This window comes from Caretta caretta, chromosome 12 (genome assembly GCF_965140235.1).
Source record: "Caretta caretta isolate rCarCar2 chromosome 12, rCarCar1.hap1, whole genome shotgun sequence".
In the NCBI taxonomy this organism is placed as follows: domain Eukaryota; kingdom Metazoa; phylum Chordata; order Testudines; family Cheloniidae; genus Caretta; species Caretta caretta.
This window is the reverse complement of record NC_134217.1, coordinates 1,524,483-1,548,891: the sequence shown is the minus strand read 5'-3', so window position 1 is coordinate 1,548,891 and position 24,409 is coordinate 1,524,483. Positions and strand designations below refer to the sequence as shown.

The following is a 24,409-nucleotide window of genomic DNA, read 5'->3' as shown; positions in this document are numbered from 1 at the left end:
GCAAACTACAGCTTATTATGGGGGAGCAAAAGGATGCTCTTTGCATCTCAAGGACGCTGGGTTAGAACTTTAGCACCGCTCTTCTGAAGGCAAGGCTGCCTGGAGGGACCCCCTGGTTCACTGGGAGTTAGCAAAGCTCACACTGCTTAGCTACAGCATTCCCAGGAAGTTGGCTTGCTGCTGGAACCAGCATTGCGAGGACAATGCATTCCTTTTTCAGCCTGCATTTGAAGAGAAGCCTCTTACTTGGCTTGCAACTAACATTACTTTTGGGATGCCAGGTATTATTGCTTGTGATCATCACAGGCTGTAAATATCAAAAAGCAGTAGTGAAGGGCACCTTTTTGTAAGCTATTTAGGAAGAGCCAGCTGCCTGAAGGCATGGATAAGATGCCTGTCATTTGTCTCATGGGTCAGAGCAACCAACGTAGGATGATTCCTCAGTGTCTCTGTTTTTTCATTTTAAAACCACCTTAACTTTCAGTGTGATAGTCACTTCAGGACAAAACTCAGTCCTTTGCCCATTTGCAAACCCCAACTCTTTTTTTTGCCCTCCTGTGTTTGTTATGGAGATAAGCCAATATTGATCGGCTTTATTTACAGACTGGGTCAAGAACCACATCCCATCAGCAATGCCAAGAACAAAATAGTACAGAGCAAGAAATTTAACACACTTGTAAGTCATGTAACAAAATGGAGGGGTTAAAAAAATGCAGAGCCCACCATTCCCTATTGGATAATGATAATTTGTGGGCCTTATCTATTTGAGAAGATTCTTTAGAAAAGACAAATAAGAGACATCTAGAATCATCATCCACTGACCAGTAACTAAGAATTACCACCTTGCCAGCAATAAACCAAACATAAGACCTGATCTTGCAATATGATTTGCACACATGTGCATATATATGCTACTCTTGTGCCAGCACAGAGCCCTGTCAGGGGTGCTGGAACAGAGAGGATCTGGGGGCATGGCCCCATCACTTTTAAGAGTGGGAGGGCTCTGCCCTCCCATTTTTTACTGGCATAAAGGTGAATCATGAGGGTGGGGCCTAAGCAGAAGGGGCCTCAGGGGCTGAGCCACAGTTCAGGAGCCGGTGACCTCTCCACTTCTGCTGCTCCTGAGCCCCACTAGCCTTGTAGAAGCAGAAGTTCCACCTGTGTGGATCCAACTGCAGGACTAGGGCATTCATGGAGATGTAAGTGTTTAAAAAGTGAGCTCACCGAAGCTGCAAAGTAGTGTGCATAGCTGTCATGTGGATTCCATTGCACTGCCCCAATGTCCCATTTGCTCTGACGGGAGATCTTGCGGTGACCTTCGGTTGGCACATCCAGGTTAACTAGGTAGAGGAAACGGCGGCTGCAAGGTACATACACACAAAGAGCCTGCATTATCACAGCTAGCCTGAAACCAAGCTGAACTAACAATCTGCCTATCATGCCAAAAAAAAAAAAAAAAGAGAAGCATTTGATAAGGCACAAATAAAAATTACTCCTGCAAACGCTGAATTCCCTCAATCCCCTTTTGGTAAGTGTGTGAAGTCAAAAGTGTAGAAAGGATCAGACTGGAGACACTGATAAGTTAGAGAGGATCCAAAGAGAGACAGAAAAGATAAGAGGATATCAGGACTGTTAAAGTTCTACAAAAGGCTGGCACTGGAATGTCCTGAATTACTTATTACTGATCACACAAAGGTCAGATGTACGGTAAGCAGGCAGCTGTTCTGGGCGCTCTGACAGCACTGCCAAGAGGAGGAACAGGAAGACCGCTGGGTTTCCTTTGCAAACCAAGCCTTTTAAAATCATCGGAGGCTACATTCTCAGAAGTGTAAGGCGTGTGGGAGACAGGCATATGCATGGTTTTCACAGGGTGCTGAGCATGCTGGTGGACAGAGGCATGGGAATGGGCTCAGGTGTGGGTGTGGCACACACAGCAGATTTTCAAAAATGCAGGGCTGCCCCCTAAGCCATTATAAATGCAGGCAAGCTAGCTGTGTTACTGGCATGAGCAAATCAAAACGTGCAAGTGGGAGTGGTATCCAGCTAGACCGGGGTGGGCAAACTTTTTGGCCCGAGGGCCACATCGGGGTGAGAAACGGTATGGAGGACCGGGAAGGGAAGGCTGTGCCACGCAAACAGCCTGGGCCCCGCCCCCATCCGCCCCCTGACTGCCCTCCTCAGAACCCCCGACCCATCCAACCCCACCTGCTCCTCGTCCCCTGACTGCCCCCTCCCAGGACCCCCAGCCCTAATCACCCCCTGGAAACTCCCCATCCAACCCCCCCACTCCCTTTCCCCTGACTGCCCCCCCGACCCCTATCCACACCCCCACCCCCTGACAGGCCCCCCAGGACCCCACCCCCTATCCAATCCCCCTTCTCCCTGCCCCCAGACTGCCCTGACCCCTATCCATAACCCCAACCCCTGACAGACCCCCCTGGGACTCCCACGCCCTATCCAGCCCCCCCGTTCCCCATTCCCTGACCGCCCCCCTGAGAATCTCCACCCCATCCAACTGCCCCCTACTTCCTGTCCCCTGACTGCCCCCCGGAACCCTCTGCCCCTTATCCAACCCCCGCCCCCTCCTTATCATGCCGCTCAGAGCAGCAGCAGTTCGCAGCCCCACAGCGCTCAGAGAGGGAACAGCAGGGGAGGAGCCAGGGGCTAGCCTCCAGGCCAAGAGTGCAAGGGTGGGGCAGGACGGTCCCGCGGGCCACACAGTTTGCCCACCTCTGAGTTAGACCTACACTGACTGCCGGGCCTGCTGTTCCTGTTCAAATCAGACACTGCTGGGGACAAAGCGGCACTGAGGGATGTGACTACAAGGAGGAGACAGGCAGGCTTGGGGGTGGGGTGATGGGTATCCACAGACTTTGTCTTTTTGCTTTAAAGACAGAGAGACAGGAGCAGTAGAGGGAGGAACAACCATTGAGCACAACTGTGGAGTCAGCCAGATAGCTGCAGCCACATCTTTCATTTTGAAAAGAACATGCTAATGGCTGGTAATGTGCCATTAGCATATGGCAATGAGTTACTAGCTCACAGTAATGTGACAGGTGGGAGCAAAACACATGCAGCCCAAGCAGTTTAAACACCAGCCACTCAGGAGGCTTCCGAGTCACAGTGCCAAAGGGAGCAGGTGCCTTGAAAGCCAAATATCTATGGCACCTGCTACCATGCCAATCTAGAGGGTTTCTTCCAACAACCAGAACTGCAGGACCATACATGCATTCTGCAGGGTTATGCCCTCACATATCACTGGAGGACCATGATGGTAGCTGCTCCCCATCCTTGTCCTGACCTCCTCTGGGCCTGGTATAACCTGACTAGTCCCTCCATATCTTGGCGATGGTGCTCCAGGGCGTAAGCACAGGGTTTTGCACTTTTCAAATAGGTAATTCATTTGTTGGAGGCCTGACTTTGCGGTGCACGCTCAGGGGAAAGTCAAAGCCCAAGGGGTGTGCTCAGCCTAGGTCCTAATTTATAAGAGAGCCACTTCTACTCTTCTCTCATGTTTCCTTGCAGGATCCAGAGGCAGAGAAGGCAAGGGCCTATGTACAGAGGGGTCAGGTGCTCTCAGACCACTGCCTCCAGTTCCTAACACATACCTTGCCACACAAGGAAGTGATACACCAGGGTCCTATACAAAAGGGAATGAGGGGTAAGGAGTGGGGGAGCTGGACTTTGGAAAACCACGGTAAGATAAACTGGGGCATTAATTTAGCTGACCATACTGCATGGATTCACCTGGCAGGGATATTGACAGCAAAATACAGGATCTCCCACCCACTTGCATAATTTAAGAGCTTATTAATTCATTTATGATTCTAAAGAAAACCATCAGTGATCTGTACTTCAAGCAGAATTCCAGATGGCCATACTAGTTAAGTGACACTCCAAAGACTCTACTGGTGTCATCAGGAAAGCATCCACTGCAGAAACAGCAACAGTGTTTGAGTTAGTGTTTCTGTCTTTTGCCTCTCTGTCGCGTGGGAAACGTGACCCAGTAAGCTCTGAATAGAAGTCAGTTTCACCCCCCTCCAACAGTACATCAGCTTTTCAATCAAGATCAGCCTGAAGGTCAATGATTTGACTTCTGAAAGAGACTGCCACAAATTTCTATTGGAAAGTGTCACACTCACCCTGAGAGCACCGCATGCTGTCCAAGACAATCCACTGACATAGCAGTTGCCTGTCAAAGAGAAAAAACTAAATTACACCCATCAGTTTACGTTTCCAGTCAAACAAAGCTATGTGCAAGATTGAAATCCTGAAGGAACGCCTGCCTGCTTATCTTTAAGAAGGCCCAAGCTGGTAGGGTGGAAGCAATGCTTGCTTGACATCAGGGATAGAAGAATTATCTTCCTCCCACAAATCACAATCTGGGATGGGGAGCTGATCTGAAGGATGAAGGTAGTGTGAAGATGTTGTCTCTTTAGTGTAGGTTGAAGAATAGATATGACAGACACAGCTGCAAGCACTGAAAGCTTACTTCATTTCCCTTAACTCTGCAACCACAGATGAAACCTTTTAATCACTGTTCTCTAATGATTATTATTAATGAGGTTCTGTTCCTGTTGTGAAGTAGCTTTTAAAAAATGTTAACCCTGCTTTTATTCCGGGAACATCTTTTACAATCCTGCACGTATGTAAAGTGTGACCACTTCTGTAGGCCAGACATGCACAAATGGAAGATAGCTAAGATATATCAGAGTCTTCTTTATGTTTAACTTTCGTATTGATGGAAACTAAGAGACCCCTAAGTCCCTCCAAGAGATTGAGACAGAACAGACTGGCAGATAAGTTTCTGCAGGAAGAGAAAATGAAGCAGGTTTTGAAAAATTGACATCTACGTGCTAACGGTGCGTAGGAAGCTTTATCTGAATAGCCAAGGGCCTAAACCATCAATTTACATATCATTTAAATGTAATTAAAAAAACTTCTAGCTCTCATGGTTTCAAAGATAAGCTTCTAAATATGACCCAACTGTAAAGCAACACAGTGCCATCTTCCTAAGTCTGCAGCCAGCTAGCTAGCTCCTGTCCTTTTACTGCTGCTAAGAGCTTTGCCAAGCAGTGTCAGTGTGAAATTAACAAGCCTCTGGTCAGCTTCAAGCTACCAACTGGGCAGCAGAAAAAAGAATAAATATATATGTTGGTTTTACTCTATTGCTGGGCTGGCAAACCTATGAGCAGGGTAGTGCTGGCTGCCCTCCCTGCATTTTTTTAGTGTTCAGATTGTTTTGTTCTGGCTGGTAAGTTGAGTCTTCTGGCCAGTAGTGGGTCTCATACATTTCTCCAAACACTGAAACTAAGAATTTAAAACGACTCTGTTATTTAGGACCCTAAATAGCAAGGGCTAAAGCTATCCCCCTGGACTCCAGTTAAGAACTGCAAACAGAATTACTAGTATAAAGTGTGTTATGACATTTACAGCAACGTAACATAGGGGAGGAGGATTTGCAACAATATTTCTGTCACAGTTCAGGGCAACTGTACCTGTATTCCCCCGAGTGGTCCCTCAAGGGCCCCCACTCTAAGTTCCCAGCTCCTCAGCCGTCACCTCTCTTGGGTAGAGAGCTGCATTATTTTCCTTTTTTCTTTAAAGGCTGCACAGTTTTCTACCCACCCTCTGGTGCTCCCAGCAAGCCAGTCTGCCTAAAAGGCCAGCATCTGTGCTTTGCTTTCTCTCCAGAGGCTGTGCCCAGTGGATAGCCCACAGTTATAAGTTACCACACAGCTCTTTGTAAGCAAGCACCTTTACTCTTCAGGTGAAAGCATTACAGAGAAAACATATTAAAAGACTAAAAGAACCTACTTGCAAGCTAAAAAGTTTATCAGAGGTCAACAAGGGCTCTGGTAGGTGTCAGTCCTTCAAAACTCACAACTGGGCTTTCCCCATGGTTACAGGTTCATAACTGGCACAGATTCAGAATCAAGAACCACCATGAATAGCTTAATCTTGGCCTCATGTAACAGATGATCAGCAGACAGTGGCCTGCTCCTCAGGGCCTAGCTTTGAAAGGCTGGGTTTTTGCATAATCAGAGGTGAGGAATTTGCATTCACCTCCCCCTAGATCAGGGGTGCGCAAACTACAGCCCACGAGCCGTTTTAAGCCGGACTGTGAGCCACACCACGCGGCTCGGCCCCACTCCGGCTGGGGCATTGGGTCAGGGGCCGCACCACGCTGCTCCCAGAAGCCGTGGATGGGGATGCATGGGGCGGATGGGGCTGCGGATGTGGCAGCGTGCAGAGCCGCCTGGCCACACCTCTGCGTAGGAGCCAGAGAAGGGTAATGCTACTGCTTCCAGGAGCCACTTGAGGTAAGTGCCGCTTGGAGCCTACACCCCCTGAGCCTCTCCCCATGCCCCAACCCCCTGCCCCAGCCCCGATCCCCCTCCTGCTCGCCAAACACCTTGATCCCAGCCCAGAGCACCCTCCTGCACCCCAAATTCCTCATTCCCAGCCCCACCCCAGAGTCTGCACCCCCTCCTGCACCCCAACCCCAATTCTGTGAGCATTCATGGCCCACCATACAATTTCTATCCCCGTCGGGCCAAAAAGTTTGACCACCGCTGCTCTAGATATTCCCCAGGAAATCCACTTGACACTTTGTATTACAAAAGCCCATTCTTGTCTGACACATTGTTCATGATAGTCCTTTGAAACGCTAGGTCTCACATCTGTCACATCTCCCCCCTCGAGCGGTTACATGCAATCACGACCCACAATAATATATGAACTATTCATTTAATACAATGGACTCCAAAGATACTTAAACTTAATTAGTAAGGTCTCCCTAAGATATAACAGGAAATTGCCATCTCTATCACAATAGCTAGAATAGCTCCTTTTACGAAAAATGAAGAGGAAAATAGCTGAAGCCATTATTGACATAAGCGCTTTTGGTCTGATGAAGAACTAGTCAACTGGCAGGTATTTAATACAGCTAGAGTGGAGCAATCTTATGCTCTTGGTACTTTGTCCATCTTTCCCAGGAGATAGGAGAACGCCAATAATTCAAAGCTCAAGTCATCTTGTACAAAGGTTTTTAAAATAGGTTTAATCAGCTGTTCCTGTTTTAAAAAGTTCTTTGCAATTTAGTAACCATTCATATATGGTTGTAATTAACACTTTATGTATCGGTATACTGCATTTGTAGACAGTGAGTAAGTGTTGTTAGGACAAATTTCAATGCCATAAAACTTAATTACTGACGAGAACAGGACAAAGTGCCAGTATACAGTCTCACATCCTGGACGACCATTCTGTCAGCATCACAAATGAGGTCACTTAATAGGAAGATGGCCGGTCCAGTATTACAGGTTCGAATCTGGGTGTAAAACTTCACTGTCAAATTCATTGCAGAGGTTTTGCATGCCAAGAACATGACCTTTCAGAATGCAGCTCTGAGCAAAACTAAGACAGATTTCCTCTAGACTAAATTCTCAGGTTACCTGCAATTGCTGCAATTAGCTTATTTAGATAGGTATATTCAAACTATTGCATGTTTGAAAGGAATGCTTAGTCAACAGCACAGGCAGCATCCCCCACCCCCCAAACATCTTTACTGCTCTTCTATCTTCAGAAAGCACCTTCTCATACCCCCGAATGCTATCTGCTTTTGGATGTACCGTAACTATTGCTTTCCACTTTGCAGGAAGCAGACAGACTTGAGTTTCCATGGTTGCACTATCTTTAGATTCAGTAAAGAGTCCTGTGGCACCTTATAGACTAACAGATATATTGGAGCATAAACTATCTTTAAATTGTAAGCTCTTGGAGGGTAGAGACCAGTTACTTATTTAGCTTAGCTCACTGTCTTGCATGCTGAAAGCTAATCAGAAAAAAATTATTTTAACCCACCTTTGGGCTGCACTGACAGCTTGCCAAGAACCTATGGGCCACATCCATTTGGATCAAAGAGCACAGATTACAAGCTCCTTCAATTTCAGCGAGGAGATGTAGCCTGTAGACACTCCAGGTTTTAATCTGCTATACGGCCTTCTGCTAAGCGATACAGTATTGTAGGCTGTGGCCTGGAGTTTCCACAAGTAATGCTTTGGTATTAAACATCAGGTTGGTTGCAGTGACGAGCTCTATGGGCTGTAAGTGCTGAGTGTTATTTGTCTGTAGACTGCTCTTTAGCATCTGTGTAATATTCATGTCACAGAGGCAGTGTGGATAGATGCAGGCTGTCACTGGTCTGTAGGGTGACTCCAGAAAATCACTTCACCCCTGTGAACCTCAGCTTCCCCAGCTGTAAAATGGGGATAATGATACTGAGGATTGACTTTGTAAAACATTCGGAGATATACTGCCAAGAAGTGCTCTGTAAGAGCTAGGGAGTCATAATGTTTTACCACATGCTGTGAGCAGAGCTCTCACACAGCCCTACCCATACAGATCCAAACCCAAACCATATGAGTATGTTCAGCGTTAGTGAAAGGTGCCAGCCTACCAGCCCTGGGGACTGAAGTCCTCTACTCCTAGAACTGGCAGTGCCAGTTCCTAAATCCACCAGTGGGCCTTGCTGCTGACCTGCAAGAAACAGCTCCAGGAGAAAGGAAGTAGGTTCAGCCTCCATAGTCTTTTTAATCCTCAGCTTCTCTATTAAGATTGACAACTGTCATGTTGAAATCTATCTGCAAGGAAGAGGACTGAGACCCCCGACTCATTTCACATAAACTGTCAAGTGGTAAGATTTGCTTTCTCCTGATCTGGACCAGATCTGAACAAGTGAACTAGAGGTGAATGTCTTCATCTCATTATCAATTCTCTGGAAGCAATTCTTCACCACGGCACCATGTTCATTTCTCAAAACTTGATCTCTTTAATACTTTGACTAGAGGAAGAGATGGAGGAATGCAAGATGCAAAACAAAGAAGGCTGTAGGCTGGATTCATTACACTGAAAACATATTAACTCAACACCTTTGTTCCTAAAGAAGTAGTGTGACAGAGATGGTAATTTCCTACTATATCCTGCACAAACCTGACTGACTGTTGGTCTGTCATTGTGGCCAGGGACTGCATGTAATTCCATGGGGAAGAGGGACCACAGCGCTAACAGGAGCTAAGAACAGGGGGGCTGGTTAGGTAAATTCCCTCCAGCTGTAACACCACCAGAGTAGCATCACCACTTGGGGAGGCTTGCATTAGACAGGTTCAAACTGGATTCTCCATGGACCAACAGACAAAAAAAGGACTTCTGGTTAAACAGCCTGAGTTAAAACAGACTCAGGGCCTTCTTTCTGATCCTACAGATGAACAGGACCATCCGTCTCAGTGGAGAAGGGGCAGTCCTTTCTTGGAAGGGTTGGAAGGACGTGGCCCAGTTTGTCGCCTTGTTCTGAGCAAAAGGGGTTATGAATTTGTAACCACAGAAATAATCCCTGGTGGGGTTTAAAGGACTGTTTACTGGCCAGACCACTTGTTGGAGTTGGGGTGCTCTCTGGTACACTTATTGGCATGTGCAATATAGGCTCTTTTATTGTGTTAATATGTTTTCTCTGTAATGTTTTTACCTTAAGAGTAAATGTGCTTGCTTAGAAAGAGCTGTGTGTTAACTTAACTGTGATAATTACACCGTTTTCTGTCTCCAAGACGAAGAGTAAAGCAGGCCCTGCTTAGGCATCCTGGCTTTACTTGGAAATTCACAGTGAGGGCTGCCTGGAAATACCCAGCTCAGGAGGGACAGAGGCACTAGTCTGCACCCAAAAGAGGTGACTGCTGGGGAGCTAGAAGCTAAAAGTGGGAACTCTTGCTGGACCAGAGAGAGAGAATACAGGTGCAGTTGGGGATCGGTCCTGCTTTGAGCAGGGGGTTGGACTAGATGACCTCCTGAGGTCCCTTCCAACCCTGATATTCTATGAACTGTAACAGACAGAGCTACTGTTTTCAACTGTTGTTGCAATTGCTAGTGCTTCTTTTAAGCATGTTTCCTTATGTGGTATATTTTAAAACAACTGCATTTGGATGCACTTGTAAGAGAGTTTCACTATAAGTAGTAGCTTCCAAAATATAAGTTTGCCTTCTTGTTTTCTTGAAAAGAGGGCCCCCAATTTTCTTCCACTCAAACCCAATTGAACAATGTAGACTAGAGATAAACTGCCATAGAAAATAATTTAAATGTTGCTTTCACCAGCAACCCCAGCAGTAACAGAAACAGTAAATCAGCACGTCAGACATGGGTCTGTTCCCCAAATGTTTTAAATGGGTTATGGCTAAATGAACAAGATATAATTTGCACATCAGATTTTAGATGATTAAGCTGGACAAAAATACTAGAACTCTGGGTATAGTCATTTTAATAAGAGGAATAAATATATGATCAGCAATTGAGCAAAAACAATAAAAAAGTTACTCTCAATTGATTAAGTGTATGCATTGTATGCATTCAGCAAAACATGGGATGCTTAGCAACAAACTTCAATTTAAAATGCTCATTTTCTTGGCAACAGAGGTTATGAGTTTTTAAAAATATGTTGCTTAGCAGGCACAGAGCTATCTTGGCTGTTCAGATATTTGATAGTAACTACACTTTCACACAAGGATTTCAAGGAAATGAAGCCAAGAGGATTTCCTACCACAATTATTGCCAGAGATCTTTCTGCTATTTTATTAAAAGAACCTTAAATGCAATAGACGTGCAGGACAGGAAAGCAGCCAGGTTTCTACGTATCAACTTGGTCATTCATTTCCATTCACCATGAATCTCTTTTGCAGATTGCAGCCATGCTTAGATCCCCATCACCTTGCAAGGGTTGTAGCTGTGATGGTCACTAACACTGAAACCAGCAGCAACTGTCCAGATTACCAAAATCCATTTCAGGAGAAAGAAACAGAAAATACTTTGACGGAGTCAGTCACTCACCCGGCAGTTAAGTAAAGGGGCGAGGCAGGCGAGCCAAGAGTTAAAAAATAAACCTAGGGTAAGCATGTTGAAAGAAGGGGAAAATGATACAAGTATGTCTTATCTGGTAGTTTGGAAGAAAACATAAAACCAAGGCCTTGAACACTTATGGTCATAAATGATTCCAAGGCATTTCTCAAAAAAATAGGCCTAACTCTGGGATCTTGCCCAAATCCTGGATTAAAGAGACACCAACACATTTAAAAATATATGCTGTAAACAAAATAATATTGCTAAAAGTACCAGGGGAACCCAATTTACTGCTCACATTTTTATTCAACTTTACTTTAATAAGAACTTGTTTTGAAAAAGTTAAAGGGATAGTCAACTTTAAAAGGTTTCTACAACTGAATTAAAAGTAGTTTCAGCTAATACACCCGCTACTGAGTATCCCTGCCAAACTTTGTGGTTTAGCAATTACATTTTATTTTTTAAACAAGAGAAGAATGAGGGGGGATTTGATAGCTGCTTTCAACTACCTGAAAGGGCTTCCAAAGAGGATGGATCTAGATTGTTCTCAGTGGTGGCAGATGACAGGACAAGGCGTAATGGTCTCTAGTTGCAGTGGGGGAGGTTTAGGTTGGATATTAGGAAAAAATTTTTCACTAGGAGGGTGGTGAAACACTGGAATGCGTTATCTAGGGAGGTGGTGGAATCTTCTTCTTTTGAGGGTTTTAAGGCCCGGCTTGACAAAGCCCTGGCTTGGATGATTTAGTTGGGGATTGGTCCTGCTTTGAGCAGGGGTTGGACTAGATGACCTCCTGAGGTCCCTTCCAACCCTGATATTCTAGGATTCTCTCTCTCTCTACTGCTGCTTTAAGGCCTCACACAAACAACAGGGGAAAATGACTGTAATTTCAAAGGAAACTCTGAAAGTGACTATATAGCAAGTACCACCAAAAGAGAGAGAATTTTCTCTCTAATATTTTAATTACAGGCATCTCAGTTAACAACTGTAACAACAACAGGTAAAAAAAATTCTTGATAGAAGTATGATTTTATACTTCAGTAAGCCTTTTGTTACTGTCTCATATGACTTCTCTTAAACAAACTAGAGAAATATAGCCTAGATGAACCTACTACAAGGTGGGTGCACATTATCAATGGTTCACAATCAAGCTAAAAGGATATAGCATGTGGGGTCCCACAGGGATCTGTCCTGAGTCCATTTTATTCAATATCTTCAAATATAATTTGGACAATGACATAGAAAGTACACTTATAAAGTTTGTGTATGATAACAAGCTGGGAGGGGTTGCAAGCACCTTGGAGGGCAGGATTAGAATTCAAAATGATCTTGACAAACTGGAGAAATGGTCTGAAATAAATAGGATGAAATTGAATAAGGACACAGATAAAGTACTTCACTTAGGAAGAAATAATCAATTCCACAAATACAAAATGGGAAATGACGGCCTAGGAAGGAGTATACAGTGTTGTAGCCATGTCAGCCTAGGAGATTAGAGACAAGCTGGATGAAGTAATAGCTTTTATTGGACCAACTTTTGATGGCGAGAGAGAGCTCTTGAAAAGCCCTGTGTACTTTGAAAGTTTGCCCCACTTACCAACAGAGTTGATCCAATAAAAAAAAAAAATTACCTCACCCACCTTGTTTCTCTAGGAAGGAATATTGCAGAAAAAGATCTGGAGATTATAAAAAGAAAAGGAGTACTTGTGGCACCTTAGAGACTAACCAATTTATTTGAGCATGAGCTTTCGTGAGCTACAGCTCACTTCATCCACGATATGCATCCGATGAAGTGAGCTGTAGCTCACGAAAGCTCATGCTCAAATAAATTGGTTAGTCTCTAAGGTGCCATAAGTACTCCTTTTCTTTTTGCATAGACTAAATGAGAGTCAACAATGTAACACGCTGCAAACAAAGTGATCGTTCTGGGATGTATTAGCAGAAGTGTTTTACACAAGACACAAGTAGCAATTACTCCATTCTAGGGAGCCCTGATAAGGCCTCAGCTGGGAGTATTGTGTTCAGTTGTGGACACCACACTTTGAGAAAGATGTGGACAAATCAGAGAAGGTCCAGAGGAGAGCTAGAAAAATGACCTGTGAGGAAAGATTGAAAAAATTGGGTTTGTTAGTTTGGAATAGAGGTGACTGAGTGGGGACATGATAACAGCCTTCAACTATATAAAAGGTTGATATAAAGAGGAGGGTGAGAAATTGTTCTCTTTAGCCACGGAGGATGGGACAAGAAGTAACAGGCTTGAATTGCAGCAAGGGAGATTTAGTTAAACATTAGGGAAAAGTTCTTAACTGTCACAGAAGTTAAATGCTGGACCAAATTAACTAGAGAGGCTTTGGAATCTCTGTCATTGGAGGTTTTTAAGAACAGATTGGACAAACAACTGTCAGCGATGGTCTAGATTTGTTTCAGAGTAGCAGCCATGTTAGTCTGTATTTGCAAAAAGAAGAGGAGTACTTGTGGCACCTTAGAGACTAACCAATTTATTTGAGCATAAGCTGTTGTGAGCTACAGCTCACTTCATCGGATGCATCGATCTAGATTTGGTCCTGCCTCAGTGCAGGGGGCTGGACTTGATGACCTCATGGGGTCCCTTCCACTCCTGCATTTCTATGAGCTAGTCTACACTAGAAGTGCTACAACGGCACGGATGGAGCTGTGCCACTGTAGCACGTCTGGTGAAGATGTCCAAGCCGATGGGAGAGAGCTCTCCTGTCCACTTAATTACTCTACCTTTGCCAGAGGAGGTAGCTCTGGTTTTGTCTACACTGGCACTTTTGGCAATAAAACTTTTGTTGCTCAGGGGTGTAAAAAACCACACCCCTAAACAACAAAAGTTTTAACCATAAAAAGCACCAGTGTGGACAGTGCTTTGCTGGGGGGAGCCGCTCTCCCACCAGTGAAGCGATCGCCCCTGGTTGGGGGTGGTTTTATTTTGTCGCCAGGAGAGCTCCCTCCCAGCGACCAAGAGGGGCTACCCGGCACCTTCCCAGGGCAGGGCTGCAGCAGCACAGCCATGCCACTGTAAGGAGCGTGTCTCCAGCCGACGAAGCGCTGTCTACGCCCGGGGGCTCCGGGGTGGCGTATTCACACCCCGAGCGACATCAGCGACGCCCAGGAGGAGGCGGCGCAGACAAGGCAATGGCAGCATGCCTCCAAGCGGACAGTGTCCCTGCAGCTCCGACTGGGCATGGACTCTTCACTACCCGCCCCACATTTCTGCGCAGTGCTGTGGCTGTTAAATAGCTGCCCAGTGCCCTGCTCACCCCTGCAGACCCCTGAGCCGAGCCCTGTCCCTGCGGGGCTGCAGTGCCCGGCGCTGGCAGGCGCAACGCCGCCACCGCGCTGCTGCGTGGCTCCCCAGAAGCGGCTGCATCGCGGCGCTGGGCGCAGGGCCCTGCCCAGGCAGCAGCCCGCCCCACCCGCAGGGGGCTGGGAGAGGCGCCCCCCGGCGCGAGGGCTGGGCGGGAGGATCCGAGCCCTGGCGGGGCCCGTGCGCCGGGGAGCGCCGCAGGCGGGCTCCCCCTCGGCCCCAGTGCCATGGGAGGGGGGAAAGCAGGGCGCTCCCCACACGGACCAGGCGGGGGGGGGGGGGGGCCGGAGGCCGTGGCGCATGCGCTCTCCCGCAGGCTGCGGGGGCTTGTTACCTGCGAGTCCCGGAACTCCACCACCACATTCTCGCTGCTCCAGCGTGCCGCCATCTTCAGCCGCCCCGCGCGACGCCGCCGAGGCGAACGGCATTGGAGACGCGACTGCGCACGCCCCCGGCCGGAAGAGCAAGGGCTGCTGGGAGATGTAGTCCCGGTGTCCCAAGGCAGGACTCAGAGAAGCGTTCGCGCAGCCGGGCTCCTCCCCCACAGCCTGTGCGCTCAAGGCGCGTGGCCGCTCCTAGCAGGGAGCGCTCCGGCCGTGAGCGTCACGGGATCCCATGACTCCTGGAGCTGGGGCTTTAAGAAAAAACACCAACTATTGGGAGACTCGCACTCAGAGCACAAGTTGACACCCCTCTCTAGCTCTTTCTGCGTGTAATCATCTTCCCCAGGGCCCTGTACTGCATTGCTGAGCTCATGAAAGGAGCAGCGAGGCAGTTTTCTTCAGTTACCTAAATATTTTCTTCTTTAGGTATTTTTTTTGCCATTGGTTAAGAGGCTATTGGTTGGTAGGTTAGGCCCTGAATTTAGGTACTGTAAAAATTATTAAAATAAAAAATGTTGACAAAAGCTGGTATTTACAAAGTTGCTTTAATGGGATTAAAAATAAAAATAGTTTTGTGTTTGGGTTTCAACATTACCTTACAATGGTCCCAAACCTGCTAACACTTGGATGCATGCTTCATTTTGCTTAAATTAGTAGTCCCACTAAAATTAATAAAACTGCTCACAGCCCTGATCTTGTAAAAATGTCTATATGCGTGTACTTAACTTTACTACCATGAGTAGGTCCATTGAAGTTAATGGGATTACTCATACAGTAGAACCTCAGAGTTACAAACACCAGAGTTATGAACTGAGCAGTCAACTACACACCTCATTTGGAACCGGAAGTACACAATCAGGTAGCAGCACAGAAAACAACTACAAAAAAGCAAATACAGTACAGTACCGTGTTAAACTTAAGTTAAAAAATGTTTTGAAAAGGGAAGGAAACTGTTTCTGTGCTTGTTTCATTTAAATTAATATGGCTAAAAGCAGCATTTTCTTCTGCAAATAAAATTTCAAAGCTGTTTCAATGTTCAGTTGTAAACTGTTGAAAAGTTTCAGAGTAACAGCCGTGTTAGTCTGTATTCGCAAAAAGAAAAGGAGTACTTGTGGCACCTTAGAGACTAACCAATTTATTTGAGCATAAGCTTTCGTGAGCTACAAGTCACTTCATCGGATGCATACTGTGGAAAGTATAGAAGATCTTTTTATACACACAAAGCATGAAAAAATGGGTGTTTACCACTACAAAAAGTTTTCTCTCCCCCCACCCCACTCTCCTGCTGGTAATAGCTTATCTAAAGTGATTACTCTCCTTACAATGTGTATGATAATCAAGTTGAAACTGTTGAAAGAACAACCATAATGTTTTGTTCAGAGTTACGAACAGCTTCCATTCCCGAGGTATTCGTAACTCTGATATTTTACTGTAATAGTAAAGTTAAGCATGTGTTTAAATGTTTGCAGGACTGGGGCCAACGTTTGCAACTGCAATGCTGAAGATTTATTCTATATGAGAACCTGAAAGTGAAACTAACTAGGAAATAACTTCAAATAAAATTGAGTAGTCTATTTTCATAGTGGAAGCCAAGTAAAATGCAAAAACTAACCAAAAAATAAAAATACTGAAAAGTAAATAAGGTTGTAACAATTATTTGGTGTTAATATTCTAAAATGGTCCTACTAGTGCTAATTTGGGATTTTTTCAATCTAGCCCTGTTGCACATAAGGAATCTGAGAAAGGTAAAATTATTTCACTCAATCATACCATATCAAATCACCAAGTCACTGCTTTTTTTTTTTCCTGGTTGTGTGTCACAATCTGATGCCCCAAATTCTGCAATGAGATGTATAGTAAGACCTCTACATCCACATGGCACCCTACTGACAATTGCACAATCAGTGACAAAGAGAGGACATGACAAAAATCTACAAATACTTGAATGGTGTAGGTGACAGGAAGGGAGAGGAATTATTTCAAGTACTACAAAGAACATAAGACCTAAGAGTAATAATGGGATGAATTCAAATAGAAACTTTCTGGCTGACTATCAAGAAAAACTTCCTTACAATAAAATCTATTAGAATCTCCAGCAGAGTGGTGGAAGTGCACAAGGACAGGACATTTTTACAATGGTCTGGATGCATTATTATTTTAATTAAGACGTGACACAGTGTGCTTTGTGGGTGCATGACACAAAATACAGACAAACAGCAAATACAGACAAATACAGCAAACAGGAAAACATCAAAAAAGAGCTCTCCGACCTGGAGACTCTCATAAATAACCAACCTTCCATACAAATGGACTTTGCTAAAATAAGACAGGAGATCTACATTACACACTTCACCTCCCTACAAAGGAAAAAGGACTGTAAGCTGTTTAAAATCCTACCTGCCACATGTGGCCACAACAGTGGTACCCCAAACTCACCCAGCAATATCGTCAATCTATCCAGATACACACTCAGCCCGGCACAAGAGTCTGTCCTATCTCGGGGACTCTCTTTTTGCCCCACCACCCCCACAAACATGATACAGTTCTGGGGTGATTTGGAAGCCTACTTTCGCCATCTCTGACTCAAAGAATACTTTCAAGATAACACTGAACAGCACACTGATACACAGATACCCTCCCACCAACAGCACAAGAAGAAGAACTCCACATGGACTCCTCCCGAGGGTCGAACTGACAGTCTGGACCTATATATACAATGCTTCCGCTGACGTGCACAGGCAGAAATAGTGGAAAAACAACAATGCTTGCCTCATAACCTAAGTCATGCAGAATGCAATGCCATCCACAGCCTCAGAAACAACCCTGACATTATAATCAAAGAGGCTGATAAAGGAAGTGCTGTTGTCATTATGAATGGGTCTGACTACCAAAAGGAGGCTGCCAGACAACTCTCCAATACCAAAGTCTACAGGCCACTTTCCTCAGATCCCACTGAGGAATACGCAAGAAACTGCACCATCTACTCAGGACACTCCCTACACTAACACAGGAACAAATCAACATACCCTTAGAGCCCCGACTGGGGTTATTCTATCTACTACCCAAGATCCACAAACCCGGAAATCCTGGACGCCCCATCATCTCAGGCATTGGCACTCTCACTGAAGGATTGTCCAGATATGTGGACTCTCTACTCAGACCCTACACCACCAGCACTCCCAGCTCTCTCCGTGACACCACTGATTTCCTGAGAAAACTACAATGCATTGGTGATCTTCCAGAAAACACTATCCTAGCCACCATGGATGTAGAGACTCTCTACACAAACATCCCACACGCAGATGGAATACAAGCTGTCAGGAACAGTATCCCTGATGATGCCACAGCACAAATGGTTGCTGAGCTCTGTGACTTTATCCTCACGCACAATTATTTCAAATTTGGTGACAATATATACCTCCAGACCAGTGGCACCACTATGGTCACCCGCATGGCCCCACAATATGCCAACATTTTTATGGCTGACCTGGAACAACGCTTCCTCAGTTCTTGTCCACTCACGCCCCTTCTCTACCTACGCTACACTGATGACATCTTCATCATCTGGACCCATGGGAAGGAAACCCTGGAAGAATTCCACCACGATTTCAACAGTTTCCACCCCACCATCAACCTCAGCCTAGACCAATTTACATGGGAGGTCCACTTCCTAGACACCACGGTGCAAATAAGTAATAGTCACATTAACACCACCCTATACCAAAAACCCACCGACCGCTATGCCTACCTTCATACCTCCAGCTTCCATCCCAGACACACCACACGATCCATTGTCTATAGCCAAGCGCTGAGGTACAACCGCATTTGCTCCAACCCCTCAGACAGAGACCAACACCTACAAAATCTTCACCAAGCATTCTCAAAACTACGATACCCGCACGAGGAAATAAGGAAACAGATCAACAGAGCCAGATGTGTACCAGAAGCATCCTGCTTCGAGACAAGCCCAAGAAAGAAACCAACAGAACTCCACTGGCCATCACATACAGTCCTCAGCTAAAACCTCTCGAACCCATCATCAGTGATCTACAACCCATCCTGGACAACAATGCCTCACTTTCACAGGCCTTAGGAGGCAGGCCAGTCCTCGCCCACAGACAACCCGCCAACCTGAAGCATATTCTCACCAGCAATGACACACCGCACCATAGTAACTCTAACTCAGGAACCAATCCATGCAACAAACCTCGATGCCAACTCTGCCCACATATCTACACCAGCGACACCATCACAGGACCTAACCAGATCAGCCACACCGTCACCGGTTCATTCACCTGCACGTCCACCAATGTAATCTACGCCATCATGTGCCAGCAATGCCCTTCTGCTATGCACATTGGCCAAACCGGACAGTCCCTACATAAAAGGATAAATGGACACAAATCAGATATTAGGAATGCAATATACAAAAACCTGTAGGAGAACACTTCAACCTCCCTGGACACACACTAGCAGATTTAAAGGCAGCCATCCTGCAGCAAAAAATCTTCAGGACCAGACTTCAAAGAGAAACTGCTGAGCTTCAGTTCATTTGCAAATTTGTCACCATCAGCTTGGGATTAAACAAAGACTGTGACTGGCTCGCCAACTACAAAAGCAGTTTCTCCTGCCTTGGTGTTCACAGCTCAACTGCTAGAAGAGGGCCTCATCCTCCCTGATTGAACTAACCTCCTTATCCCTCGCCTGATTCTTGCTTGCATATTTATACCTGCCTCTGGAAATTTCCACTACATGCATCTGAAGAAGCAGGTATTCACCCACAAAAGCTTATGCTCCAATACGTCTGTTAGTCTATAAGGTGCCTCAGGACTCTTTGCCGCAAAATACAGTCAGTCTCTGCTCCAAAAATCTGCAAAGTTATGCATGTGTATTTGCATAAATGTAATCACACCAGCAGTTCCACTGAAGTCAACGAACCAGGTCACTCACATGAGTAAAGCCACTCATTTATTTGTCTGTGCTTCAGCTTCCCAACTTTAAAATGGAGATATTAATCTTTCCTTTGTCTGTCTTGCCTGTTTGAATGCTGTAAGCATTTTGGGACAGGAACTGCCTCGTATTATGTGTCTGTACCATGCCTAGCACAATGGATCCCTATCTCTGCCATGGGCTCTAGGCAATAGTGTGAAATTAATAATAAACTGAAATCTATGGTGCAACCTTAACTATGGACCCCGGACTGTTCCGCCATGAGAGCACACCGCCAGCGCTTCACACACCATTATAACCGGCAGCAGAGGCTTGCGGCTGCCCCAGAACCCAGCCCCGCGCACCCCCAGCGCCCAGCCCTGTCCGCGCACCCCCAGAGCCTAGCCCCGTCCCTCCCCAGCGCCCAGCCCCGCGCACCCCCAGCGCCCAGCCCCGTCCGCCCATCCCCAGCGCCCAGCCCCGTCCGCCCATCCCCAGCGCCCAGCCCCGCCCGCCCCCAACCCCGTCTGCTCATCCCCAGCCACCAGCCCTGAGCACCCCCAGCACCCAGCCCCGTCCCTCCCCAGCGCCCAGCCCTGCGCATCCCCAGCGCCCATCCCCGTGCACCCCCAGCGCCCAGCCCTGTCCGCCCATCCCCAGCGCCCAGCCCCGACCATCCCCAGCCCCGTCCGCCCCCAGCGCCCAGCCCCACGCGCCCCCAGCGACCAGCCCCACGCGCCCCCAGCGACCAGCCCTGTCCGCGCACCCCCAGCGCCCAGCCCCATCCATTCCCAGCGCCCGGCCCTGTCCGCCCATTCCCAGCGCCCAGCCCCGTCCACCCAGCATCCAGCCCTGCGCATCCCCAGCGTCCATCCCCGTGCACCCCCAGCGTCCAGCCCTGACCGCCCAGCCCCGACCATCCCCAGCACCCAGCCCCGACCCTCCCCAGCCCCGTCCGCCCCCAGCGCCCAGCCCCACGCACCCCCAGCGTCCAGCCCTGTCCACACACCCCCAGCACCCAGCCCCATCCATTCCCAGCGCCCGGCCCTGTCTGCCCATTCCCAGCACCCAGCCCCGTCCGCCCAGCATCCAGCGCCCAGCCCTGCGCATCCCCAGCGCCCATCCCCGTGCACCCCCAGCATCCAGCCCTGTCCGCCCATCCCCAGTGCCCAGCCCCGACCATCCCCAGCACCCAGCCCCGACCCTCCCCAGCGCCCGGCCCCATCCATTCCCAGCGCCCGGCCCTGTCCGCCCATCCCCAGCACCCGGCCCCGTCCGCCCATCCCCAGCACCTGGCCCCGTCCGCCCAGCATCCAGCGCCCGGCCCCGACCGCCCCCAGTGCCCAGCCCCGTGCACCCACAGCGTCCAGCCCTGTCCCTCCATCCCCAGCGCCCAACCCTGTCCATCCCCAGTGCCCAGCCCCATCTGCCCAGCACCCAGCGTCCAGCCCCACGCACCCCCAGCGCCCAGCCCTGTCCGCCCATCCCCAGCGCCCAGCCCCATCCATCCCCAGCGCCCAGCCCCGCCCGCCCCCAGCGCTGTCTGCTCATCTCCAGCGCCCAGCCCCGCGCACCCCCAGCGCCCAGCCCCTCGCACCCACAGCGCCCAGCCCTGTCCGCCCATCCCCAGCGCCCGGCCCCATCCGCCCCCAGTGCCCAGCCCTGTCCACCCATCCCCAGCGCCCAGCCCCGTCCGCCCGCAGCGCCCAGCCCCATCCATCCCCAGCGCCCGGCCCCATCCATCCCCAGCGCCCGGCCCCGTCCGCCCCCAGCGCCCAGCCCTGTCCGCGCACCCCCAGCGCCCAGCCCCGTCCGCCCGCAGCGCCCAGCCCCATCCATCCCCAGTGCCCGGCCCCATCCATCCCCAGCGCCCGGCCCCATCCGCCCCCAGCGCCCAGCCCTGTCCATCCCCAGCGCCCAGCCCTGTCCGCGCACCCCCAGCGCCCAGCCCCGTCCGCCCGCAGCGCCCAGCCCCATCCATCCCCAGTGCCCGGCCCCATCCATCCCCAGCGCCCGGCCCCATCCGCCCCCAGCGCCCAGCCCTGTCCATCCCCAGCGCCCGGCCCCATCCGCCCCCAGCGCCCAGCCCTGTCCATCCCCAGTGCCCAGCCCCGTCTGCCCAGCACCCAGCGCCCGGCCCCGAGTCTGTGCGCCGCTTTGACGGTGACTCGAAGCGTGCGCCCGAGGCGGGCTTTCGGGCAGGGTCTGGAAGCAGGGGCAGGTCCCCGCTGCCGGGGAAGGTGGGGCCGCCCCCCCCGAGAGCGCATCTCTAACCCCCCCTCGCTCCCCGGCCCGCCCCCCGCGCCGAAGGCGCCGAGCCGGCGATGGGGGCTGGCAGTGAGGGGGTTAATGCGGGCTGCGGGGGCGGAGGGAGGCGGGCGCATGCGTCCTGGCAGCCTCTATTGTCTCGCTGCCCCAGCCGCGAGGCGCCGCTGGAGAGAGCGGCCCGGGGCGGAGGCGAGAGAGCGGGCGGCCGGGCGAGGGGCCGGGCCGGGCTGGGCGGCGGGAGGCCCCGCTCCACGGGCAAGGCCCCCTGCGGGGCTGAGCGGGCCGGAGGCTGAGCCAGCCTCGCTGCGGGAGTGCGCGCAGACCGTCCCGGCGGCGGCTAGCCGCCAGGCGGGCGGGCGGGCCTTGCCTGCTGTCTCCCCTTCCTCCCGCCGCGGCTGTGGGCGAGCGGCCGGGGCCTCTCGGCACTTGGCGGGGACATGCCGCAGGCGCGGATGAATTTTAATTCCTAGTTTGCCGTCGCCGCCTCCTCCCTTTTCGTCAGCCTCCCCTCCCCCGCCGAGGGGTGTCCGCAGGGGCTCGGGGCCGAGCGCCCTCCTTCGGGCGGCGCGGAGCGGCAGCAGGCCGGGCCGGGCCCGCCCATGGGCGGCAAGCAGAGCACCGCGGCCCGCTCGCGGGGGCCCTTCCCGGGGGTCTCCACCGACGACAGCGCCGTGCCCCCGCCCGGGGGGCCGCCCCACTTCGGGCACTACCGGGCCGGCGGCGGCGCCATGGGGCTGCGCAGCCGCTCCGTCAGCTCGGTGGCGGGCATGGGCATGGACCCGAGCGCGGCCGGCGGGGTCCCCTTCGGCCTGTACGCCGCGGCGGCCCGGGCGGCGGGCGACCCCGAGCGGGCCCCGGGCGGCGGCGCGGGCGCAGACTCCGCCTACGCCCCTGGTGACGGTTACCAGGAGACCGGAGGCGGTCGCCATGGAGACGGGATGCTGTACCTGGGCCCGCGAGCCTCGCTCGCCGACGCGCTGCCCCTGCACATCGCGCCCCGCTGGTTCAGCGCGCACAGCGGTGAGTCCCGGGGGCGCGGGGCGCGGCCGGGCTGGGTTCGGGATCGGGCTTCGCAGGGGGCAGGCCGCCGGTCTCCTGCCTCGGCGCGGGAAGCCGGAAGGGGGCTTGGGCAGTTGACTGTCGGGCTTGTGTAAGGAAACGCGGGATCCGCTGGAGCTCACTGCGGGCCCGAGGGGCACACTGGCCTGAGCTGGAAAGGAGCCGGTTGCAGCCATGTTCTTTAATTCGGAGAGATTGGGCCCTAGGGGCTCTCCCCAAAGGGGATGATCTGGTTGCCTAGGTTATAGAACTGCACGTGGGCCACACCTGACTCAAGGCAATGCCTGCCCTTTACCTTCCTAGAGTGCCTGGTGTAAGAGTTGAGGCTGGCATTAACTCTTATGGTCTGTCTCATGGCAGGAGAAAGGGGGAGGCTTCCTAGAGAGAGGATATTGATCTGCCTTCTAGATGTGTCAAGTGTGGGTCTAGCAACTTTGACAAAAGTGGGCTGAGGCAGGTGTAAAGTCACTACAGTTTAAGCCATTGGCTTGGAAGGACTGAGCCGGGTTTTGGTATCATATGTGAAAGGGGGTTGATTACAGTTCTTATTGTCCAGATGTCCTCAGACAAGAGGAAGGAGAAGAGGGGATCAGGGGAACCTTGGGAAAACGAGAAGTAGGAATTTCTCATTTCCTCTGAGAAGAGGCCAAAGGGGGTTTCCTATCCAACCATCTGGTATGGTTATGATGCCCTGGAGCAACTGGAATGAGAGAGGCAATGGCTTGTCTGGCTTACTTGACTAGACTGGGAAGCCAGTTTGGCAGCACTATGGGAAATTTGCTAGGCTGAGGGAAGGGAGGAAGCTCCCTCCCCCATGCCTGACCTCCATTCTTGAACCATTCCATTGGCTGGGCTGGATGGAAAGAACCTGGCTCTTCCAGTGGGATTGTTACTGGCCTGGGACAGGGGAAGAGGTGGGAGCCCTCCCTGCTATGAAGTCATTTCAGAGATGTTGTCGTTTCCTGGAACAATCTGGGACTTCTCTCCCCCTCCGCCCCCTTCCTGAATATTGTAAATGTTCTTGTTATGTGACATGGTTCTGGGAATCTCAGTACATCTTGTGGGAAATGCCTCATTTCAAGAGGGGCTTGAGACTAGGGAGCAAAACCTAGTAGAGGGGAATTGAGTACAAAGCAAGACTCACAGGACTTGCTTCCCACTCCTCCCAATCCATAGGGGTTGCTGCAGCCACTCAGATGGATGCTGTCTGGTGTCCTGAGTTAAATTCTAGATTGCGGAGTGCCCCAAGCACAGTTACTGCTGTTTACTGCCTGCCTGATTATCTAAGCTCATGCTCAAATAAATTGGTTAGTCTCTAAGGTGCCACAAGTACTCCTTTTCTTTTTGGGTTAAGTCTAGTGGCTGGAGCACAGGATTAGGAGTTAAGACTCCTGGGGTCTATTCCTAGCTGTCTTGACGTATGACCTTGTGCAAGACACGTTATCTGTGTCTACCTCAGTTTCCATCTCTCTTCTTAAAAAGAAGATACTTCTGTAAGGCATTTTGTGAAAATGCCTGAAAGCTGCTATAGAAATGCAAAGTATCATTCTTGCAGTAGAA

The 24,409-nt window shown here is 50.0% G+C and overlaps 2 protein-coding genes across 10 annotated transcripts in view; one reads left to right on the top strand and one right to left on the bottom strand.

Annotated features, from left to right (window-relative positions):
- WDR59 (WD repeat domain 59) overlaps window positions 1-19,838 on the bottom strand; it is an 88,334-nt gene extending 68,496 nt beyond the window's left edge. For 5 of the 7 annotated variants that reach the window (XR_007352348.2, XM_048817079.2, XM_048817076.2 and 2 more), the window contains exons 1-3: window positions 14,545-14,844; window positions 4,143-4,192; window positions 1,225-1,360 (exon numbers count right to left, since the gene is read on the bottom strand). Coding sequence is in view for 6 of the 7 variants with exons in the window: in XM_048817079.2 (XP_048673036.1) it covers window positions 1,225-1,360; window positions 4,143-4,192; window positions 14,545-14,598 (240 nt within the window). In the remaining variant the exon portion in view is untranslated. Of the gene's footprint in view, window positions 1-1,224; window positions 1,361-4,142; window positions 4,193-14,544; window positions 14,845-19,543 lie in introns of those variants that run through there. The other 2 variants (XM_048817075.2, XM_048817078.2) reach the window with 2 other exon arrangements.
- Window positions 19,839-21,917: 2,079 nt separating this feature from the next.
- The window catches only part of ZNRF1 (zinc and ring finger 1), a 105,078-nt gene continuing 102,586 nt past the window's right edge, over window positions 21,918-24,409 (top strand). The window contains exon 1 of one of the 3 annotated variants that reach the window (XM_048817107.2): window positions 21,918-22,810. In XM_048817107.2, the coding sequence (XP_048673064.1) occupies window positions 22,390-22,810 (421 nt within the window). In that variant the 5' untranslated portion in view covers window positions 21,918-22,389. The remainder of the gene's footprint in view (window positions 22,811-24,409) is intronic. The other 2 variants (XM_048817109.2, XM_048817106.2) reach the window with 2 other exon arrangements.